General features: G+C 48.2%; 1 protein-coding gene across 1 annotated transcript in view; it reads right to left on the reverse strand.

Moving 5' to 3' along the window:
• LOC118747098 (titin-like) overlaps nucleotides 1–8,619 on the reverse strand; it is a 30,056-nt gene that overhangs the window by 19,512 nt on the left and 1,925 nt on the right. The window contains exons 4-7 of the mRNA XM_036481089.1: nucleotides 8,394–8,612; nucleotides 6,961–8,325; nucleotides 4,093–6,894; nucleotides 76–4,031 (exon numbers count right to left, since the gene is read on the reverse strand). Coding sequence (XP_036336982.1) covers nucleotides 76–4,031; nucleotides 4,093–6,894; nucleotides 6,961–8,325; nucleotides 8,394–8,612 — 8,342 coding nt within the window. The remainder of the gene's footprint in view (nucleotides 1–75; nucleotides 4,032–4,092; nucleotides 6,895–6,960; nucleotides 8,326–8,393; nucleotides 8,613–8,619) is intronic.

Raw genomic sequence — 8,619 nt, forward strand, 5'->3', positions numbered from 1 at the left:
ATTGAAAAGAATTTAGTTACAGACGGTACTAATGTTACATTTTAGTGACAAGATAAATTCATTTTCACTACTTACACGTGGTAGCTGTGAGTCAAGAATCAGATTCGCCTTAGATGTGCACTTCAGAGTGGCGCGTGTTACATCTTCGCCGTACTTATTAACAGCACGGCATTCGTAAACACCAGAATTCTCTTCATAGCAGTATAAGATATCCAAAATAACTATGCCAAAGTCGTGGAAGGTACGGAAACGGTGTCCGTGTGGCAACTTCTTGCCATTGAAATACCATTCCACTTTCAAATCTGGATCGGTGACTGGTGTAAGGCGCGCTTCGAAGTGTGCACTCTGTCCCTCAACCAATTTGGTGATGTCCGTAATTTGTGTGATAAATTTGGGTGGTTCGGTAACCACTGGTGCACTGGTATCGCCCTGTTGTCCTTGTGGGCATTCCAGCTCACGAATTCTTGGCAGTGAATCGGGCTGTAAACTATCATAGAACACGCCACCGCGACCGCGGCAATTGAGGGTTGCGCGAGTAAAATCTTCGCCGTATTTGTTGTAGGCGCGGCACATGTATTCACCACTGTCATGGTCTTGCAAATAGGAAACATCCAATACCACATAACCGAAATCAGACACGGTCTTGATGCGATTCGAATGGCGCAACAATTTTCCATTGTGATACCATTCGACTTTGAGATCGGGATCGTTGACTGGTATGAGTGTGCACTCAAAGTGCGCCGACTGTCCATCCTTGAGTCCCTCTAGTGATTGGATGTGTGAGGTGAAACGTGGTTTCTGGCCACGCGGCTTCTCAACGCACTCTAACACGCAGCTAATCTCAGCGCTGCCATATTTGTTAGTGGCGCGGCAGGTGTAGGTGCCAGAGTCTTCGATTTTGGTGCCAAGAATTTCTAGGGCGACCATACCGAAAGCATAGATGGTGCGCACGCGATGACTAGCTTCCAACACTTTTCCGTTGTAGAACCATTCAATGACCATACTTTGATCACCAGTGGGTATGAGGTTGGCTTCGTAGTGGGCAATCTCACCCTCACCAACATCCTTGATGTCAATGAATTCAGTGGTGAAGCGAGGAGCCATGGCTTCTTCAGGCTGTTCCGGTTTCTTTCCGTCCTTGCGGAGTGACTCTTCTAAATCTTGGATTTGTTCCAAACCTTCTGCACCCTTAGGATGTTGCGTCCTTTCGATAATACTTTCCTTGCTTGTACAGAAAATGGTTGTTGTGGTAAAGGCCTCACCAGCCTTATTGTAAGCCTTGCACGTATAAATACCTTGGTCGCGCTCATAGACTTCAATCAAGTCCAAGGTAACAAAACCAAATTCACTGGTCATCTTGAAGCGAGAGCCATGCTGAAGAATTTTTCCATTGAAATACCATTCAATGAATAGGTTCGGATCTTCTTTCGGCTCAACATTACCTTCCAAGTGCAAGGATTGTGCTTCGGAAAGATGGAACTCAGCTTGCAGGGGCTTCGTCCAAACTGGTGCTGGATATTGAGTTTCGGGTTTTGATACTTGGCGTGCATAACGATTAGCCAATTCCTCTTCAGTTTCCTTAACGGCCTCCAGGCCAGCCTCACCTTGCGGATGTTGAGTGTCCAGGATAAAGGTCCTACCGCCTGTGCACTTAAGTGTGCCAGAGGTAGTGGCCGATCCTTTGCTATTGGTGGCTTTCAGTGTGTATACTCCGCTATTCTCAGGATATGTGTTAGTCAAATCCAGCGCACAATAGCCGAAATCGTAAATGGACTTAAATTTGGCAGCAGCTTGTAATGCTTGGCCATTGTAGAACCATTCAATCTGCATTGTAGGATCACGTGATGGTTCAACCATCGACTCGAAACGTACGTTATCACCCTCTTTGCATTCTATGTTATTCAAATGAGTAGTGAAGACAGGAACTTCATAAACTGGCTCAGGTGCTTCAGGGCGTCCTGGCTTGGGTGCTTCTAATTCGCCAATGCGCGGCAAGGAGTCTGGATGTATTGACTCGCCTTGCAACCAATGACGATCTTCAATCTTGAGACTGCATGTCGAGACAGCTTCACCGATTTGGTTTGTGGCTTTGCAAGTATAAATGGCTGAGTCATCGGCGCGGAGTCCATTGATAGATAGTGTAACTAAGCCAAAGTCAAAAGTGCTGCGTATACGCGAGCCAGTGGTCAGTGAGATACCATTTTTGAACCACTCAATGCGCAAGTTCGGGTCGGCACGTGGCTCAACTTGAGCCTCAAGTAAAACGTGCTGACCTTCCGAGAGCTTGTCGAAGCTCTGCAAATGCGTGGTGAAGACTGGTGCTTGTTGTGGGGTGGTGTCTACAAACATCTCTGGCACCCGATTCATGGCGGCCTCTTTCTGGCGAATGGCTTCCCAGGATTCCGGAATCAATGGTTCACCAGCGATGTTGGCCTTTGTCTTCACCTTCATGGCGGTGGATGAGACAGCTTCGCCGGCAGCGTTATAGGCGCGGCACATGTACACGCCAGCATCTTCAGGCACAACGGCATTGATATCGAGTGTAACGAAACCGAAATCATGAGTAGTGCGAAGACGTGAGCCCATCTGCAACTCCACGCCATTTACGTACCATTCGAATTTCAGTGATGCATCGCCCACGGGCACCACGCGTGCCTCGAAGTGAGCATGCTGTCCTTCCCACAGCTCAGATGGACCAGTAAGCAGTTGCGTGAAGATTGGTTTCTCGAAAGCACGTTCTGGCTCTTCGGCACGTGGTGCGGCTGGACGTTCGAGTTGGTGTATGCGACTTATACTGTCAGGATGTTGAGTGTCCATTTGAATCGATGCTTCGGTAACAACGCGCATGGAAGCAGTTGTGACAGCTTCACCAAGGGGATTAACTGCGCGGCACATGTACACACCCTCGTCTTCTTTACGGATGTGTGAAATGTCCAAGGAAACAAAGCCGAAATCGTGTTGTTTGGTAATACGCGAGCTATCCTCAATAACCTTCTCATTGCGGTACCACTCGACCTTCAGATTGGGATCACCGACAGGAATAAGACGGCACTCAAAGTGCGCAGTTTGATGTTCATTAATACGGTCGATGTTCTGCAGAGGCTGCGTGAACACCGGCCGTTGGCGTGTACCCGGTGTTTCTACTTCGGGACGCTGGAATGGAGCATTCGATTCGAGTTTGCGAATCTTCTCCAAACCTTCCGGATGTTGAGTTTCCGAAATGATTGTGCCACGAGCATTAACCTTCAAACTAGTCGAAGAAACGCACTGACCCAATGCGTTGACGGCACGAACAGAGTATTCACCAGCGTCCTCCGGCACAGCGTGTGTGATGTCCAACGAAACGTAACCAAAATCGAAAGTAATGTGGAAACGTGAAGCCGATGGCAGTGGTTTTCCATTATGGTAGAATTCAATGCGCAGGTTTGGATCGTGAACTGGCGCTACTTGTGCCTCAAAGTGAGCTGTTTGGCCTTCAAAGATCTCAGTAGTGCCACGCAGCTCGACTGTGAAGTGTGGCGGACCAATAGGTAAGTCGCCAGGTTCGCTGCGCGCAGGTGCTGCCTTGGCTTCCAATTTCTGGATTTTCTCCAAGGCATCTGGATGTTGGGTATCTAAAATCATGCTGCGTCGGTTCAAAATACGAACATTACAAGTGTTGACAGCTTCGCCAAGCAAGTTCGTAGCCTTGCACATGTACGTGCCGGTATCCTCACCATAGACATACAAGATGTCCAAGGCGACATAACCAAAATCGTGTGTGGTTCTAAAGCGGTGTCCCATTGGCAGCTGTTTGCCATTGCAGAACCATTCAATCTTCAAGTTAGGGTCATTTATGGGCTCGACACGACACTCCAGGTGAGCATGTTCGCCTTCCTTAAGATGTTCCAAATTGCTGAGCGGTGTCAGGAAAATTGGTTTCTGGCCCTTCTCTTCCACAACTGGCTTGGTGGGAGGTGCGTAGTTCTCAAGTTGGCGAATCTTCTCCAAACGCTGGGCGTCCATTGTGTCGAGATCCAATGTCTTATTTGCTGTGAATAGATTTGTTTTATTGAAATGACTCTAGAGGCACTATTTGAGGTTGACACTTACCTGTTACGTTTACAGCACAAGTCGTGACAGCTTCCCCTACGGCATTCTTGGCTTTGCACATGTAAGTGCCGGTATCTTCAGCATGCGTGTATAGTATATCCAAAGCGACGAAGCCGAAATCGTAAGTGGTCTTGAAGCGGTGACCAGTTTGAATGGGCATGCCATTGCAGTACCATTCCACCTTCATAGTTGGATCATTGACTGGTGTCAAGGTGGCCTCTAAGTGTACGGGAGTGCCTTCGTTTACGTTCGCGTTGCGTAATGGACGTCCAAATTGTGGGCGCTCGGCATGAAATTGATCTTCCTCGACCTTGCGTTGAAAGCGCGACTCATCCTCCAAGTGTTGGATCTTCTGTAATGCTTCCTCGTGCTGTGTTTCTCTAATGATCGCTGAACGCGACTGCACATTCAGGCTAATGGAGTTGACCGCTTCGCCCAGTTTGTTGGTAACACGACATGTATATTCGCCGCTGTCCTCAGCATAAACGGTAAGTATGTCCAGAGCGGCGAAACCAAAGTCATATGTGGTGCGGAACCGGTGACCTGTGCTCAATGCTTTGCCATTGTGTAACCATTCTACCTTGAGGTTAGGATCGGGGTATGGTTCAATTCGACACTCATAGTGTGCGCTCTGTCCCTCAACTAAGTTGGTGGGACCGATCAATTTTGTGACGAAACGTGGAGGTTGACTAACCACATATTCTTCCTCTTCGCGACGTTGATATTTGGTATGATCTTCTAGCTGGTGAATCTTATGCATAGCGGCCTCGTGTTGAGTTTCCATTTGAATTGATGTTTTAGATTGCACGATGAGCGAAGATGAGGTAACCGCTTGGCCGAGCTCGTTCACGGCACGACAAGTGTAGGTGCCAGAGTCTTCTGGATTGACATACTTCATGTTCAATGCAACATATCCAAAATCGTGCATAGTGGTGGTGCGATTTGAGGCTTCAATGGGTTGTCCGTTGCGCAACCATTCTACCTTCAAGTGGGGATCGCCAACTGGGATGAGACGAGCTTCAAAGTGTACGGCTTGGCCTTCAGCGACGCGTACATCGCGCACAGGCAAAGTAAAGACTGGTGCCTGGCTGACCACCTCTTCTTGCACGCTCATGCGCTGGCGCTTGGCGCCATCTTCCAAATGTTGTAGGCGGGGCAAAGCGCTTTCGTGCTGTGATTCCAAGTAGATGGACTTCTTGGTGTGGACAATAGCAACGGCGGAAGTGATGGCCTCACCGACAGCGTTGTAGGCACGGCAGGTATAAGTACCGGCATCCTCAGGTAAGCAGGACATAATATCCAGAGCGACAAAACCGAAATTATTGGTTTCAGTAAAGCGAGAGCCAGATTTCAGTGGCAAGTTGTTGTGGTACCACTCGACGCGCATTGAGGGATCGGATACCGGTATTAAGCGACATTCGAAATGCGCGCGTTGATTTTCCTTAATTTCGACGTTCTTCAAAGAAGTTGTAAACACTGGTGCTTGTTTGGTAGTTTCGTCGATTTCTTCACGGCGTGTATAGCGCGAACGATCTTCCAAATAGTGAATCTGCTCGAGGCCTGCCTCATTTTGGGTAACAGTAACAATTTGGTCACTGCTGCGGCACTGCAATTCTACACGTGTCTCATCGGAGCCAATCAAATTGACTGCGCGGCAAGTGTAAACGCCAGAGTCCTCAGCAATTAGATCGACAATATCCAATGCTACGTATCCAAAATCATGAATGGGTCGGAATCGGTGACCGACTGTGATGGGACGTCCATTCTTAAACCATTCCACCTTCAAGTTGGGATCGGTGACTGGTTCGATTTTGCACTCAAAGTGGGCATGACCACCCTCACGCATATTTGTCAGGCTCTTCGGATGAGTAAGGAAACGTGGACGCACATTGACAACCTCGTCAACATATTCGCTGCGTCGGTAACGAGACGAATCCTCCAAATAGGCAATCTTCTGCAGACCAGACTCATTTTGTGTCTCCAATATCAGATCGCTTTTAGCCATAATGCGCACAGAGCATGAAGTGACAGCTTCGCCAAGCTGATTGCGGGCCTGGCAGGTGTATACACCCGAGTCAACAGCATAACATCCCAGCAAATCAAGTGCAACATAGTCAAACTCATAGGCTGGACGGAATCGATGACCAGTTTTAACTGGTTTTCCATTGACGAACCATTCTACGCGCATGCTTGGGTCACCGACCGGCTGCAAACGGCATTCCAGATGAACATTTGTGCCCTCAACAGTTTCAATATTATGTAAAGCACGCGTGAATTGTGGAGCCTGCATGACGGTGATGTCTTCTTCGACATGATGGCGACGGCGTGTAGCGTCCTCCAGTTGTTGTATTTGCTCAAGTGACATTTCGTTTTGTGTCTCTGTCACAATATCTGAGCGATCAATAACACGCACGCACGAAGAAGTATGAGCTGAACCCAAATGGTTGGTGGCGCGGCAAGTGTATTCACCGGAGTCAGCAGCGGTAGCCTGCACAATATCTAGCGCTACGAAGCCGAAGTCGTAGTACGTGCGGAAGCGTGAGCCAACGGTAATGGGACGACCATTATGGAACCACTCAACGCGCATGGTGGGGTCACCCATTGGTTCGAGACGGCATTCCAAGTGAATATTTTTGCCTTCATGTATGGGCTTATGGTCGGAGAGTGGTTGTACAAAAATTGGCTTTGACTTGGAGATCTCCTCAATGTCGTATTGAGGCTCAACAAATGGTCTGTTCTCCATGTTTTGAGTCTTTTCGTAGAGGCCGCGATGCATGCTAGATGTATCGATGCTGGAACGAGCTGTGAAATGCAAAGCAGAAATTAAAATTCGAATTTTTAAAATCGTATTAAATAGTTTTTACTTACTTTCTACTACCATCGTTCCTTGTAATTGTGCTTCACCTAGCTTATTTCTGGCTACCACAGTGTAGATACCTGCGTCTTCGGCACGTACTTGCGAGATATCTAAGGCGACATAGCCAAAGTCATGATAGGTTTGAATGCGTGTAGCTGCACTAATGGCACGCCCATTGTGATACCATTCAATCTGCAAACTAAGGTCGCTTTGTGGCTCGACGCGTGCTTCGAAGTGAGCTCTTTGTCCTTCCAAAATTTTATTGGTTCCCTTCATTGGGCCGAGGAAACGTGGAATTTGTGTGACTTTTGTCTCCTCCTCTTCAGTGCGTCCATAACGCGTAGAATCCTCCAAGTGCTGTAGTTTTTCCAAGCCACCTGGGTGTTGGGTGTCAGAGACAATATCCTTCTTTGAAAGCACAGTCAACTGCGCTGTAGTCGTATCCTGTCCGATGGCATTGTAGGCGTGACAAGTGTAAGTACCGGCATCGTAAATTGTCAGTTGCTTTATGGTCAGTGCAACATAGCCGAAGTTGAAGAAGGTGGTGCTACGGGAGCTAGCTTCCAGCGGTTGACCATCCTTGAGCCATTCCACGCGCATAGTAGCATCGCCGATTGGTTCGAGACGGGCTTCAAAGTGCGCATGTCCACCCTCGCGAATATCCAATTGATTTTGGATCGGAGTTTTGAATTGTGCTGGTCCGATTGGCTCAGGTACCTCTTGTACATGACGACGTTGCTGTGCTTTGCGGTGGTCCTCTAGCTCTTCAACCTTCTCGATGTAACGCTGTTGTTCGGGTATACCCAAGTCTGCGGTCACCTCAGAACGTATATTTACACGTATGTTCGAGGTACTGGTGGCTTCGCCTACACGATTAACTGCACGCACTGTGTACGAACCAGCATCTTCAGCCCGTAGGTGCAAGATGTTAAGGGAGACGTAGCCGAAGTTGAAGATTGCAGTGATTCGCGAGCTAGCAGTAATCGGGCGGCCATCCTTGTACCATTCCACACGCATTGTGGGGTCGTTAACTGGGTTGACTTGAGCTTCAAAGTGCACATTTTTGCCCTCCTCGAATTCGCCAAGGTCCTTTAGCGGGCGAATGAAAACTGGTGGTTGATTCATTAGTTCCTCCGAGCTTTCCTGACGCTGGTAGCGTGAGTAATCCTCCAATTGGTTGATATATTGTAAACTATTTGGATTCTGGGAGCTTTGCTCGATGGAGGGACGTTGAATGACAGAAAGAATGGCTCGAGATTCAGCAACACCAGCAGCATTACTAACGCGGCACATGTACTCACCGGAGTCGTGAGTCATAATGCTCAAAAGATCGAGCGCTATGAAACCAAACTTGAAGACAGAGGTAGCGCGTGAGCCTGCACGTGAGGAAGAGAGTTTAAATAACGAAACTAACATATTGCTTACAAATTTTTTTGACACTTACTTGCTGCCAACGGTTGACCATTAAGGAACCATTCTACGACCATAGTTGGATCACCAACTGGTTCGATGCGTGCCTCCATGTGCACCTTGTTTCCTTCGACTTGTTGCACGTTTTGCAATGGTATAATAAATTGTGGCGGTGGGTAGACGCGGTCTTCCTCACCGGGGCGCAAGTGTGGCTTTGCGCGTTCTACATGGCGTAAATAAATTATTTCTGGACCAGGTAC

This window comes from Rhagoletis pomonella, unplaced genomic scaffold, assembly GCF_013731165.1.
Source record: "Rhagoletis pomonella isolate Grant_MI unplaced genomic scaffold, Rhpom_1.0 Rhpom_scaffold_00011, whole genome shotgun sequence".
In the NCBI taxonomy this organism is placed as follows: domain Eukaryota; kingdom Metazoa; phylum Arthropoda; class Insecta; order Diptera; family Tephritidae; genus Rhagoletis; species Rhagoletis pomonella.